The sequence below is a fragment of the Ovis canadensis genome, chromosome 2 (assembly GCF_042477335.2).
Source record: "Ovis canadensis isolate MfBH-ARS-UI-01 breed Bighorn chromosome 2, ARS-UI_OviCan_v2, whole genome shotgun sequence".
Lineage (NCBI taxonomy): Eukaryota > Metazoa > Chordata > Mammalia > Artiodactyla > Bovidae > Ovis > Ovis canadensis.
The window spans coordinates 239,529,902-239,543,560 of NC_091246.1; the positions used below are offsets into that span (position 1 = coordinate 239,529,902).

Consider the following 13,659-nt stretch of genomic DNA (forward strand, 5'->3'; position numbering starts at 1 on the left):
TCTACTACTGTGGGCAAGAATCCCTAGAAGAAATGGAGTAGCCATCACAGTCAATGAAAGAGTCCAAAATGCAGTACTTGGATGCAGTCTCAAAAACAACAGAATAATCTCTGTTCGTTTCCAAGGAAAACCATTCAATATCACATTAATCCAAGTCTATCCCCCAATGAGTAATGCTAAAGAAGCTGAAGTTGAATGGTTCTATGAAGACCTGTAAGACCTTCTAGAACTAACACCCCAAAAAAGATGTCCTTTTCATCATAGGGGACTGGAATGCAAAAGTAGGAAATCAAGAGATAACCTGAGGTAACAGTCAAATTTGGCCTTGGAATACAAAATGAAGCAAGGCAAAGGTTAACAGTTTTGCCAAGAGAACTCACTGGTCATAGCAAACACCTCTTCAAACGACACAAGAGATGACTCTACACATGGACATCACCAGACGGTCAACACCGAAACCAGATTGATTATATTCTTTGCAGCCAAAGATGGAAAAGCTCTATGCAGTCAGCAAAAACAAGACTGGGAGCTGACTGTGGCTCAGATCATGAACTGCTTATTGCCAAATTCAGACTTAAATTGAAGAAAGTAGGGAAAACTACTAGACCATTCAGATATGACCTAAATCAAATCCCTTGCAATTATACAGTGGAAGTGACAAATAAATTCAAGGGATTAGATCTGACAGACAAAGTACCTGAAGAAATATGGACGAAGCCTGGTGACACTATATAGGAAGCAATGATCAAGGTCATTCCCAAGAAAAAGAAACCCAAGGCAAAATGGTGGTCTGAGGAGGCCTTACAAATAGCTGAGAAAAGAAGAGAAGCAAAAGGCAAAGGAGAAAAGGAAAGATATACCCATTTGAATGCAGAGTTCCAAAGAATAGCAAGGAAAGATAAGAAAGCCTTTCTCAGTGATCAATGCGAAGAAATAGAGGGAAACAATAGAATGGGAAAGACTAGAGATCTTGTCAAGAAAAGTAGAGACACCAAGTGAACATTTCATGCAAAGATGGGCAGAAACAGTATGGATGTAACAGAACCAGATGATATTAAGAAGAGGTGGTAAGAATACACAGAAGAACTATACAAAAAAGATCTTCATGACCCAGATAACCACGATGATCACTCACCTAGAGCCAGACATCCTGGAATGTGAAGTCTAGTGGGCCTTAGGAAGCATCACTACAAATAAAGCTAGTGGAGTGATAGAATTCCAGTCAAACTCTCAAATCCTAAAAGATGATGCTATGAAATTGCTGCACTCAATATGCCAACAAATTTGGAAAGCTCATCATTGGCCACAGAACTGGCAACGGTCAGTTTTCATTCTAATCCCAAAGAAAGGCAATGCCAAAGAATGCTCAAACTACCACACAACTGCACTCATCTCACACGCTAGCGAAGTAATGCTAAAAATTCTCCAAGCCAGGCTTCAACAGTACATGAACCAAGAACTTCCAGATGTTCAAGCTGGTTTTAGAAAAGGCAGAGGAACCAGAGATCAAATTGCCAGCATCCACTGGATCATCAAAAAGGCAAGAGAATTCCAGAAAAACATCTACTTCTGCTTTATTGACTATGCCAAAGCCTTTGACTGTGTGGATCACAAGAAATTGTGGAAAATTCTTCAAGAGATGGGAATACCAGACCACCTGACCTGCCTCCTGAGAAATCTGTATGCAGGTCAGCAAGCAACAGTTAGAACCAGACATGGAACAACAGACTGGTTCCAAATTGGGAAAGGAGTACATCAAGTCTGTATATTGTCACTCTGCTTAGTTAACTTACATGCAGAGTACATCATGAGAAATGCTGGGCTGGATGAAGCACAAGCTGGAATCAAGATAGCCAGGAGAAATATCAATAACCTCAGATATGCAGATAACCACCCTTATGGCAGAAAGCAAAGAGGAACTAAAGACCCTCTTGATGAAGGTGAAAGAGGAAAGTGAAAAAGCTGGCTTAAAACTCATCATTCAAAAACGAAGATCATGGTATCTGGGCCCATCACTTCATGGCAAATAGATGGGGAAACAGTGGAAACAGTGAGAGACTTTGTTTTAGGGGGCTTCAAAATCACTGCAGATGGTGACTGCAGCCATGAAATTAAAAGACTCTTGCTCCTTGGAAGAAAAGCTATGAGCAACCTAGACAGCATATTAAAAAGTAGAGACATTACTTTGCCAACAAAGGTCCATCTAATCAAAGCTATGGTTTTTCCAGTAGTCATGTACGGATGTGCAAGTTGGACTATAAAGAAAGGTGAGTGCTGAAGAATTGATGCTTTTGAACAGTGGTGTTGGAGAAGACTCTTGAGAGTCCCTTGGACTGCCAGATCAAACCAGTCAATCTTAAAAGAAATGAGTCCTGAATATTCATTGGAAGGACTGATGCTGAAGCTGAAACTCCAATACTTTGGCCACCTGATGCAAAGAACCGACTCATTTGAAAAGACCCTGATGCTGGAAAGATTGAAGGCAGGAAGAGAAGGGTATGACAGAGGGTGACATGGTTGGATGGCATCACCAATTCAAAGGACATGAGTTTGAGCAAGCTCCGGGAGTTGGTGATGGACAGGCCTGGTGTGCTGCAGTCCACGGGGTCAGAAAGAGTCGGACATGACTGAGCAACTGAACTGAACTGGAGTGGTCCTTCAGGGAGGAAACGGCCACCCTCCCGTCCAGATGCTGAAGCCACCGTCCACCTCAGCAGGGAGCGCCCGGCTCTATGCTGGTTCTGGTCCTTTCTCTGCTCACCAGATGCCCCAGTTCCTGGCCATCAGCAGCAAGGCACCCCCTCCGCCCCCACCCCAGCCTGGGCTCCTCGAGCAACAAGAAAGTCGTCGCCTTCAGACCTCTGTGAGTGGTGACTGCCATGGTTTGGTCCGTGGGAAGCTAGGAGGGTTTTTTTTATTATTTATGCAAAGTAGACAAGGAGAGATGCGGTTTTGCAGCACCGGGGGACCATGGCTTGGGGATCTGAGCTGCCTGCTGCCCGGTGAATTGGCCTGAGCGGCAGCCAGAGGCTCACAGGTCCGGGCCCAGCTGAGGGCCGGGGGGGTCAGGCGCCATGTCCTTTTCCTCTGACCTGGTGAGCTCATGCTGGCCCGCAGCCCAGCTGCAGGGCTGCTCAGAGGGCTGGACCCAAGGGATGGGTGGTGTGTCCCCGCAGCCCCTACAGTGGGCACCACCCACCCTGTGCAGGAGGCAGGGAGCGTGGGGAGGAGGGAGGCATCCACAGGCCTGGCTGGGCCGGGCCCTCGTTGAGGACAGCGGGCCACAGGGAAGAGAGGGACTGAAGGACACCCCCATACTAGTGTGGGGGGACACGGTCAGTGGAACCTGAGGGTTGGTGCCTCAAGGGTGGCCTGTAACCGAGTGAGGGCTGAGAACCCCACCAGGGCCAACAAAGAGGCCCCAGATGAGCCACAAGCCGTGTCCCGTGAACACAGAAGTTGGTGTTAGGTCTGCAGGGTTAGGAGCCTGGGGTCCCCTTGAATATATGAGGCAGGGACCCCACCAGGACACCAGGGCTGAAGACCAGTTCCCAAGAGGGCTCTGCAAGATGGGTCAGGACAGAACAGGGCACAACTAGCTTTCCCCAAAGGTGAAGGGGACTTGGAATGTGGGACCCCAGCCCCTGGTGGTCTTGGACATGAGGACAGTGGCTCTGTGGCTGCTGCAGGGGCCAGTCACCCTGACCAGTCCACCCTGTCAGAGTCCTGCTCAGCTGCGTGCTGTCCAAATTCAGGGTCTCCTCCAGGAAAGGGAGCCTGCAGAGCAAGGACTTCTAAGGGGAGGATGGGCTGAGATTGATACTGTTCTGAAACCTTCAATAATCCCATGAAGGAATTTTAAATAGCACTTGTTCAGAGGCCTGCATTTTTCTGTCTACAGTCTTGGACCTATCTGGTTCTAATCAGTTTGTGTGGTCCCCTCAGGCTATGTCATTCTATTCCAAGTTGTCCCCTGCCCCCTTCCTTCCTGTTTCAAGACCAGCTAGGCAGAACATAAAAAGATGACTGATAATTAAAGAAAATCAGACATCTCATCTTAATGAAAGTTGTGATGTGATGGTTTATAGGCTGCAATATCTTTTGCTTACTGATTTGACATGGAAGGATTTTTTTCATTGACATGGACCAGCAATTGCTTGGGGCAACAGTAAAGCTGGTTAGTCAAGTGCAAGACTGGGACCCAAGGGCCTGGGTCCCTTGGATCAACCCTTCATCAGAGAGCTCTAAAGCCTTTTATATAAAATGGCCAAGTGGGTGGGGGGAGGCGATAAAAAGAAAGATTTCTGGGGCTCCTTGCAAGATGGAGACTTGTTAAGGGGGTTCTAATGGAGGCTTCCCTGGTGGCTCAGTGGTAAAGAATTCGCTTGCCAAGTAGAAGCGGGTTTGATCCCTGGGTGAGGAAGATCCCTTGGAGGAGGAAATGGCAACCCACTGCATTATTCTGGCCTAGAGAATTCTATGAACAGAGGAGCCTGGTGGGCTACAGTCCATGGGGTTGCAAAGAGCCGGACATGACTGAGTGAATAACACTTTCTAAATGTATTGCAATATACCTCCTGGGGCACGTATGCCATGGATTTTCCAGGACATTTACCCAGAGTAGAACTGAAACAGGAGAAAAGAGGGCAGGGCAAAAACTTGAAAAGAATGACATCGCCCAAGGACATGACACAGGCTGATTAGAAGCAAACAGGTCCAAGATGAGCTCACTTACAGGAGGGCTTGAGCCTCAGTATACAATCACTGTAACATGTGCACACACACACAAGCTACGTGACACACCCGCAGGCGCCTTGACAGCTCTGCGGCCAACCATCAAAGACGAAAAAGCGGGGTGGCTGTTGGCTCAAATCCTGGAAATCCTGCCCTTTCTCCTGAAGTAGATAAAATAAACTTCCCCCCTCATTGGCCTATGAAATTACCCAGCCCATAAAACTCAACACAACATATTTCAGGTCCATGCTCACCTTCTGAGACGATCAACACTCCGCCTGGAAGGCATGTTTCTCGCTACATGAATCTGCTACTAACCTATCACTTTGTCTTTCACTGAATTACTTCTGCCATAAGATATTAAGAACCTGAATTCATGAAGGATCCTGCTTTCAAATATTTAGGATTGTTGTTGCTGTTGTTCAGTCCCTAAGTTGTGTCCAAATATTTGTGAACTCATGGAATGCAGCACACCTGGCTTCCAGATCCTTCACTATCTCTCAGAGTTTGCTCAAACTCATATCCATTGAGTCAGCTCAGTCACTCAGTTGTGCCCAACTCATTGTGACTCCATGGACTTCAGCACACCAGGCTTCCCTGTCCATCACCAACACCCAGACCTTGCTCAAACTCATGTCCATCAAGTCAGCAATGCCATCCAACCATCTCATCCTCTGTCATCCCCTTCTCCTGACTTCAGTCTTTCCCAGCATCAGGGTCTTTTCAAATGAGTCAGTTCTTTGCACCAGGTGGCCAAATATTGGAGTTTTAGCTTCAACATCAGTGCTTCCAATGAATATTCAGAACAGATTTCCTCTAGGATTGATCTTCCTTGATCTCCTTGCAGTCCAAGGGACTCTCAAGAGTCTTCTCCAACACAACAGTTCAAAAGCATCAATTCTTTAACACTCACCTTTCTTTGTAGTCCAACTCTCACATCCATACATGACTACTGGAGAAACCATAGTTTGATTAGATGGACCTTGTTGACAAAGTAATGTCTCTGCTTTTTAATATGCTGTCTAGGTTGCTCATAGCTTTTCTTCCAAGGAGCAAGCATCTTTTCATTCCATGGCTGTAGTCACCATCTGCAGTGATTTTGGAGCCCCCCAAAATAAAGTCTCTCACTGTTTCCATTGCTTCCCCACCTATTTGCCATGATGGGACCAGAGGCCATGATCTTAGTTTTCTGAATGTTGAATTTTAAGCCAACTTTTTCACTCTCCTCTTTCACTTTCATCAAGAGGCTCTTTAGTTCTTCCTCACTTTCTGCCATAAGGGTGGTGTCATCTGCATATCTGAGGTTATTGATATTTCTCCCAGCAATCTTGATTCCAGCTTGGGCTTCATCCAGACCAGCATTTCTCATGATGTACTCTGCATGTAAGTTAAATAAGCAGGGTGACAATATACAGACTTGATGTACTCCTTTCCCAATTTGGAACCAGTCTGTTGTTCCACGTCAGGTTCTAACTGTTGCTTGCTGACCTGCATACAGATTTCTCAGGAGGCAGGTCAGGTGGTCTGGTATTCCCATCTCTTGAAGAATTTTCCACAATTTCTTGTGATCCATACAGTCAAAAGGCTTTGGCATAGTCAATAAAGCAGAAGTAGATGTTTTTCTGGAATTCTCTTGCTTTTTTGATGATCCAGCGGATGTTGGCAACTTGATCTCTGGTTCCTCTGCCTTTTCTAAAACCAGCTTGAACATCTGGAAGTTCTTGGTTCATGTACTGTTGAAGCCTGGCTTGGAGAATTTTGAGCATTACTTTGCTAGCGTGTGAGATGAGTGCAGTTGTGCGGTAGTTAGAACATGCTTTTGCAATGCCTTTCTTTGGGATTAGAATGAAAACTGACCTTTTCCATTCCCATGGCCACTGCTGAGTTTTCCAAATTTGCTGGCATATTGACTGCAGCACTTTCACAGCATTGTCTTTTAGGACTTGAAATAGCTCAGCTGGAATTCCATCACTTCCACTAGCTCTATTCATAGTGATGCTTTCTTTCTTTTTTTTTTTCATAGTGATGCTTTCTAAGGCCCACTTGACTTCGCATTCCAGGATGTCTAGCCCTAGGTGAGTGATCACACCATCATGGTTATTTGGGTCATGAAGATCTTTTTTGTATAGTTCTTCTGTGTATTCTTGCCACCTCTTCTTAATATCTTCTGCTTCTGTTTGGTCAATAATTAAGTTAGTAATGGCATCCAACCATCTCATCCTCTGTTACACCCTTCCTCCTCTCCTCAATCTTTCCCAGCATCAGGGTGTCTTCCAATGAATTGGCTCTTCACAAGAGGCAGCCAAAGCATTGGAGCTTCAGATTCAGCATCAGTCAGTCCAGTGAATATTCAGGGTTGATTTCTTTTAGAATTGACTGGTTTGATCTCCTTGCAGTCCAAGGGACTTTCAAGAGTCTTCTTCAGCACCACAGTTAGAAAGCATCGGTTCTTTGATGTTTAGCTTTCTTTATGGTCCAATTCTCACATTCATACACGACTACTGGAAAAACCATAGCTTTGACCTGATGGACCTTTGTGGGCAAAGTGATGTCTCTGCTTTTTAATATGCTATGTAGGTTAGTCACAGCATTTCTTCCAAGGAGCTAGCATTATTTAATTTTGTGGGTGCAGTCACCATCTACAGTGATTTAAGAGCCCAAGAAAATAAAATCTGTCACTGTTTCCACTTTTTCCTCACCTATTTGCCAAGAAGTGATGGGACCGGATGCCATGATCTTAGTTTTTTGAAGGTTGAGTTTTAAGCTAAGTTTTTCACTCTCCTCTTTCACCTTCATCAAGAGGCTCTTTAATTCCTCTTCACTGTCCGCCATTAGGGTGGTATCATCTTCAAATCTGGGGTTGTTGATATTTCTCCCAGCAATCGATTCCAGCTTGTGAGTCATCCAGTCTGGCATTATGCATGATATACTCTGCATAGAAGTTAAATAGGCAGTGTGACAATATACAGCCTTGATGTACTCCTTTCCCAATTTAGAATCAGTCCAGTGTTCCATGTCCGGTTCTAACTGTTGCTTCTTGTCCTGCATATAGGTTTCACGGGAAACAGGTAAGGTGGCCTGGTATTACCACACTTTAAAAATTTTCCACAATGTGTTGTGATCCACAGAGTCAAAGGCTTTAGCACAGTCAATGAAACAAAAGTAAGACATTTTTCTGGAATTCCCTTGTTTGTCACATTTAATCACTGGTTCCTCTGCCTTTTCTTAATCCAGCTGGTATTTCTGTAAATTCTCGGTTCCCCGCTACTAGCCCTTTATAGAGATCTTACACATACACACACAAATAGCCCAGTGCCCACCCGACCTTCCCAGGCCAAGCCTGGTGAGGTGCTGAGCAGGGGCGGGGCAGCCTGGCCACTCCAATATCTCCCTGTCTCCGGGCCTCAGGGCAACAGGAAAGCAAACACAGGCCTGGCCCAGTGGCCAGCGTCCAACCCCACCTCCCTCTGTACTCAGAACCAAACCAGGCTAAAGCTGACTTTCAAAGACGGAACATATGACCAGAAGAAAAGATGGTTCTCCCACAGGACTTGGTGAGCAGAGGGATGGGAGGAGCTCCTGAGAGGACCTGGAAAATGTTCCTCAGGCCAAAGACAACTGCACCCTAATCCCCACCCCACCCTGAGGAGACCACCTGAGAGGGAGGGACCTGCCTCCTCAGGACCGCTGCTGGCTCAGCCACACCCACCACGTCCCCCTGGCAACAGGGCTCAGAGCCACAGGGCAGGTGAGGGGCAGGGTGTGGCCACCCGGGGCCCTGGGAGGGACACGGAGGCTTTACAGGGAATTAAGCCCCGGCAGCCAGTGCTGCAGCCGGTCCCTGGTGCCCCAGCCTTGTCCAAGACCCGGCCTCCCCAGGTCCCATCCTGACCCTCCACCATCACACAGCCATGCAGGGGGCCTGCGTGCTGCTGCTGCTGGGCCTGCGGCTACAGCTCTCCCTCGGCCTCGTCCCAGGTAACCAGGCAGCTCCCGGGGAACCCTACTCACCGGGGCGACCCCAGGCTGACCCGACCTCCACTCTCCACTTGAGCAGTCGAGGAGGAGGACCCCGCCTTCTGGAACCGCCAGGCTGCCCAGGCCCTCGATGTGGCTAAGAAGCTGCAGCCCATCCAGACAGCCGCCAAGAATGTCATCCTCTTCTTGGGCGATGGTGAGTGCGCTAGGCCGGTCCACCCCCTGTCCCCCCACAACCCTGGAGCCCAGGGCTGCCGGCAGGCCCAGGCTGGCCCCAGGGACTCAGACCTGACACAGTGTGTACCTTCAGGGATGGGCGTTTCCACGGTGACAGCCGCTCGGATCCTAAAGGGGCAGATGGCTGGCAAGCCGGGACCTGAGACACCCCTGGCCATGGACAAGTTCCCCTACATGGCTCTGTCCAAGGTAAGGGCCAAGTGGCCTACTATGGTCTACACCAGAGGGGTGGGTGTGGGCCTAGGGAACAGTGTACAAGGGAAAGCCCCTGGAGGGGTGGGGGCTGAGATAGGGGCCAGGGGCTGGAGGATGGACTCAGGGCCTGGGTCAGGAGCTGGATGTCTACCCCAGCAAAGCTGAAGGCATCTCTGCCCCCAGACATACAACGTGGACAGAGATGTGCCTGACAGCGCAGGCACAACCACCGCCTACCTGTGTGGGGTCAAGACCCGTATGAAGGTCATCGGTGTAAGTGCAGCCGCCCAATTCAACCAGTGCAACACGACATATGGGAATGAGGTCACGTCTGTGATAAACCGGGCCAAGAAAGCAGGTGGGCTTGGGCATCAGCTTCCTGGCAGGGATGGGTTCAGAGACCTCAGTGGCCCACCGTGACCTCTGCCACCCTCAGGCAAGTCAGTGGGAGTGGTGACCACCACCACAGTGCAGCACGCCTCCCCAGCCGGGGCCTACGCACACACGGTGAACCGAAACTGGTATTCTGACGCTCAGATGCCTGCCCAGGCCAAGAGGGAGGGCTGCCAGGACATCGCCACACAGCTGGTCTACAACATGGATATTGATGTGAGTTGTGACATGAATGGCAAGAGGCAGGGCTGGGCAGAAGGGATGGGACACACAGCTGACAGTCCTAGGTGGCCCACAGCCCTGGGGCCTTGGGAGGTCTCTGTGTGCAGGCAGCATTGTTGGCAGAGGTTGGGGTGGGGTGGGAGTGGGGCACAATGTAAGAATTAGAAGTGGGGACAGGCCTTTCTCACAGACCTAGTGGGTGAAGAGTCTGGGGGCTCCGTGTAAGAGGAGCAAAGGGCCAGCCAGGACCCAAACCCACCTGCCCTAATCTCTGGTCCCAGGTGATCCTGGGTGGAGGCCGAATATACATGTTTCCTGAGGGGACCCCAGACCCTGAATATCCATACAATATAAGACAGAATGGAGTCCGGAAGGACAAGCGGAACCTGGTACAGGAGTGGCAGGCCAAGCACCAGGTGATGGGGGCTCACAGGTGCGGGGGTACACCGGGGCCGGGCCTGGGGTGTCCGGCTATGGACTGAGGCCTGGTTCTGCCCCTCCCAGGGAGCCCAGTATGTGTGGAACCGCACAGCGCTCCTTCAGGCGGCCAATGACTCCAGTGTAACAAAACTCATGGGTAAATCCAGCCACCCACCCCCACTGTCCTCCCCAGGAAGGGTGCCACGGGCCCCCCACCCCCATCCCCAGCTTGCAGTTCACCACTCATCCCATTTCTCAAAGGCCTCTTTGAGCCAGGAGACATGGCCTATGACATCCACCGAGACCACATCAAGGACCCATCCCTGGAGGAGATGACAGAGGCAGCCGTGCGTGTGCTGAGCAGAAACCCTCAGGGCTTCTTCCTCTTCGTGGAGGGTGAGTGGCAGCTCCTCGGGGATCAGAGGGGAAAGGGGTGGCACTCAGGGTGGCTTTTGCATCACCCACCTTCCACATGACCTTCTTGCAGGAGGCCGCATTGACCACGGTCACCATGAAAGCATAGCTTATCGGGCGCTCACTGAGGCGGTTGTGTTCGACAACGCCATCGCCAAGGCTAGCCAGCTCACCAGTGAAGCAGACACACTGACCCTCGTCACCGCCGACCACTCCCATGTCTTCACTTTCGGTGGCTACCCACTTCGTGGGACCTCCATCTTTGGTAAGCCAGGGATAGTGGCAAGTTCTTGTCCTAGGTTATGTTGCACAAAGTGCTCTTGAGTCAGCTCCCTCATCTGCAAAGTGGAGTAATAATAATAGCAGCTGCCCTGCCTGGCTCTGGTAAGGATTAAGCCAGTGAACAAACAAGAGGAGCCTGAGCTCGGCACGCAGGAGGCACCCCAAAGGATCGGGTCAGTGTGATCACGGAGTCCCCTCTACCCTGCAGGGCTGGCTGATGGCAAGGCCGGAGATGGCAAGTCCTATACCTCCCTCCTCTATGGCAACGGCCCAGGGTATCGGCTGTACATGGGCTCACGATCTGATGTGAATGAAAAGCAGAGCAGTGAGTGCAGTGGGTGGGCTCTCGGGAGTAGGGTGGGGGCGGATGGGAGGAGGGGAAGACCCCACTCGAATTCCTGGGAAGGGGAGGCGACTTCCCTTCCTTCCCTGAATCCCCTCCCTCCTCTCAGTGGACCCCGAGTACCAGCAGCAATCCGCAGTGCCCCTAGGGGGCGAAACCCACGCTGGTGAGGACGTGGCAGTGTTTGCACGAGGCCCGTGGGCACACCTGATGCACGGCGTGCAGGAGCAGACCTTCGTGGCGCATGTCATGGCCTTTGCTGCCTGCGTGGAGCCCTACACCACCGACTGCAACCCTCAGCCCCCCAGCGGTCCCTCGGACGCTGCCCACCAGGCGGCCTGCCCATCCTCACTGGCACTGCTGGCCGGGGCCCTACTGCTGCTGCTGGTGCCCGCCCTGCACTGACCCCCACCCCCCCGGGCCTCAGGGCCTCCTCCCCACCCCCAACCTTGATAGATCCAAACCACCCTGGAAGCTGAAACCCTGACTATCCTGTGAGAGCCACAGTCCTCAGTGCCCCCACCTGGGTAGCCTCAGATTTCACTGGAGCTGCCCCAGACCCCAGGAAAGGCAGGGGCTCAGACCACCCAGTCTCTTCTCCCCACCCAACAGCCCTGCCTGAGGACTAGGCAGGCACCAGAGGTGTCCCCCAGGGGACCAGGACCTACAAAGACCCCTACTGGGGGCTTCCAGGAGGCATAGCTTCGGGTTGCCTGACTTCCGGGAGGCGTGGCTCGAGGAGGCGTGGTTTCTGAGAGGGCGTGGCTCCCAGGGAGCTGTGGCTTCCCCTCCTCGTGGAACCCACCCTGTGGGCACCTCGCTGGCCAAGGAGACGTCTGGGTCCAGGAGCGCTGGGGGATCCTGGACACATAGTACTCAGCGGCCCCTCCTAGGAGACAGGGACACAGAGAAGAGGACACTTGTCCCAGGTCCCTCAGCTGCTGTGAGGGTGGCCCCAGTGCCCCTTCCAGGCTGGGGGATCCCAGGAGAAGCGGGGAAGCTGGGGGTGGGGACACAGGCCCCGCATGCCTGGGAGGGAGGAAGCAGCCCTCAAATAAACTGTTACAAGTGTGATATGGGAGTATATGTGTGGGAAGAGAAGCCCGTAGCAGGTGGGGGCACAGGGTGTGTGTGGCGGGGGATGGCGGTTTGGGGCGGGGATGTGATTTACATCAGGAGGTCAGGGAGGGTCTGATGAGGGGCTGACATTGAGCAAAGGCCAAAGGGGGTGAGGGTGGGCAGAGCAATGCTGACGGTTGTGAGGGAGCGTGAGGCCAGCAGCGGTACCAAGTTGGGGCTTTCCCCTCCCCGAAGCCAGGCTTTCACATTCTCTGAAAACAGAAGGACATTCCTGAGCCCCAGTGCTCACCCCTCCTACCTCCCTGCCTGACGCCCAGGTGGTCATCTGGTGGCTTATCACCTCCTTGGTCCTGTGAGGTCCACTCGATGCAGCCCTCAAGAGATAGGAACACACATAAACTTGTGTTTGCTTCTTGCTGCCTAGTTCCTGGGGCAGGGCGTGCGGGGGGTAGACATTCATACCACTCCCTACAGGACTCAGTTCAGTTCATTCAGTCAGTCATGTCTGACTCTTTGCAACCCCATGGGCTGCAGCATGCCAGACTTCCCTGTCCATCACCAACTCATCACCATCACCAACTCATCACCATCACCAACTCATCACCATCACCACCTCAGCTTGCTCAAACTCATGTCCATTGAGTCAGTGATGCCATCCAGCCATCTCACCTTCTGTCTCCTCCCCCCTTCAATCTTTCCCAGCATCAGGGTTGGAGGCAAAAACAGGAAGTGGGGAGGAGGTCCAGGGAACTCTTCTTCCTAGAAAGGGACCCTCCATTTATGGGAAGTGCTGGGCTTGGGGGCAGGGGTGGTTGTAGTGATTTACTTGGTAGGTCGTGTCCAGATCTTTCAACCCTGTTCCCACCAGATTCCTCTGTCCCTGGAATTTCCCAGGCAAGAATACTGGAGTGGGTTTCCCACAGGATCTTTAACCCAGGGATCAAACCCAAGTCTCCTGCATTACAAGCGGATTCTTCACTGACTGAACCCCTAGGGAAGCTCCCCCCACCAGTCGGAGAGCCTTTCTGTTCCCAGCTACTGTCCTGCTCCCCCGAGGATAGAATTCTCACTGGATCCCGCAGGGGACATCCTGAGAATGGGCGGTGGGGTGCAAGCAGAAGACATCTCCCCGTGGGTCAGCTGGGCTTCCCTCATAGCTCAATCGGTAAATAATCTGCCTGCAATGCAGGAGACCTGCGTTCGATCCCTGGGTTGGGAAGATCCCCTGGAGAAGGAAATGGCAACCCACTCCAGTATTCTTGCCTGGAGAATCCCATGGACAGGGAAGCCTGGCAGGCTACAGTCCCTGGAGTTGCAGAGAGCCAGACACAACTAAACCACCACCATCACCTATCAGCTGG

At 51.3% G+C, this 13,659-nt stretch overlaps 1 protein-coding gene across 1 annotated transcript; it reads left to right on the forward strand.

The window, feature by feature from the left end:
* The first annotated feature begins 8,467 nt into the window (after window positions 1-8,467).
* Window positions 8,468-12,292, forward strand: LOC138434739 (intestinal-type alkaline phosphatase-like). Its single transcript, XM_069579487.1, has 11 exons — window positions 8,468-8,712; window positions 8,792-8,908; window positions 9,023-9,138; window positions 9,328-9,502; window positions 9,581-9,753; window positions 10,041-10,175; window positions 10,264-10,336; window positions 10,441-10,575; window positions 10,667-10,858; window positions 11,084-11,200; window positions 11,328-12,292. Exons 1-11 carry the CDS (start codon window positions 8,646-8,648, stop codon window positions 11,621-11,623), a joined length of 1,596 nt encoding a protein of 531 aa, XP_069435588.1. The 5' UTR covers window positions 8,468-8,645; the 3' UTR covers window positions 11,624-12,292.
* Window positions 12,293-13,659: the final 1,367 nt, after the last annotated feature.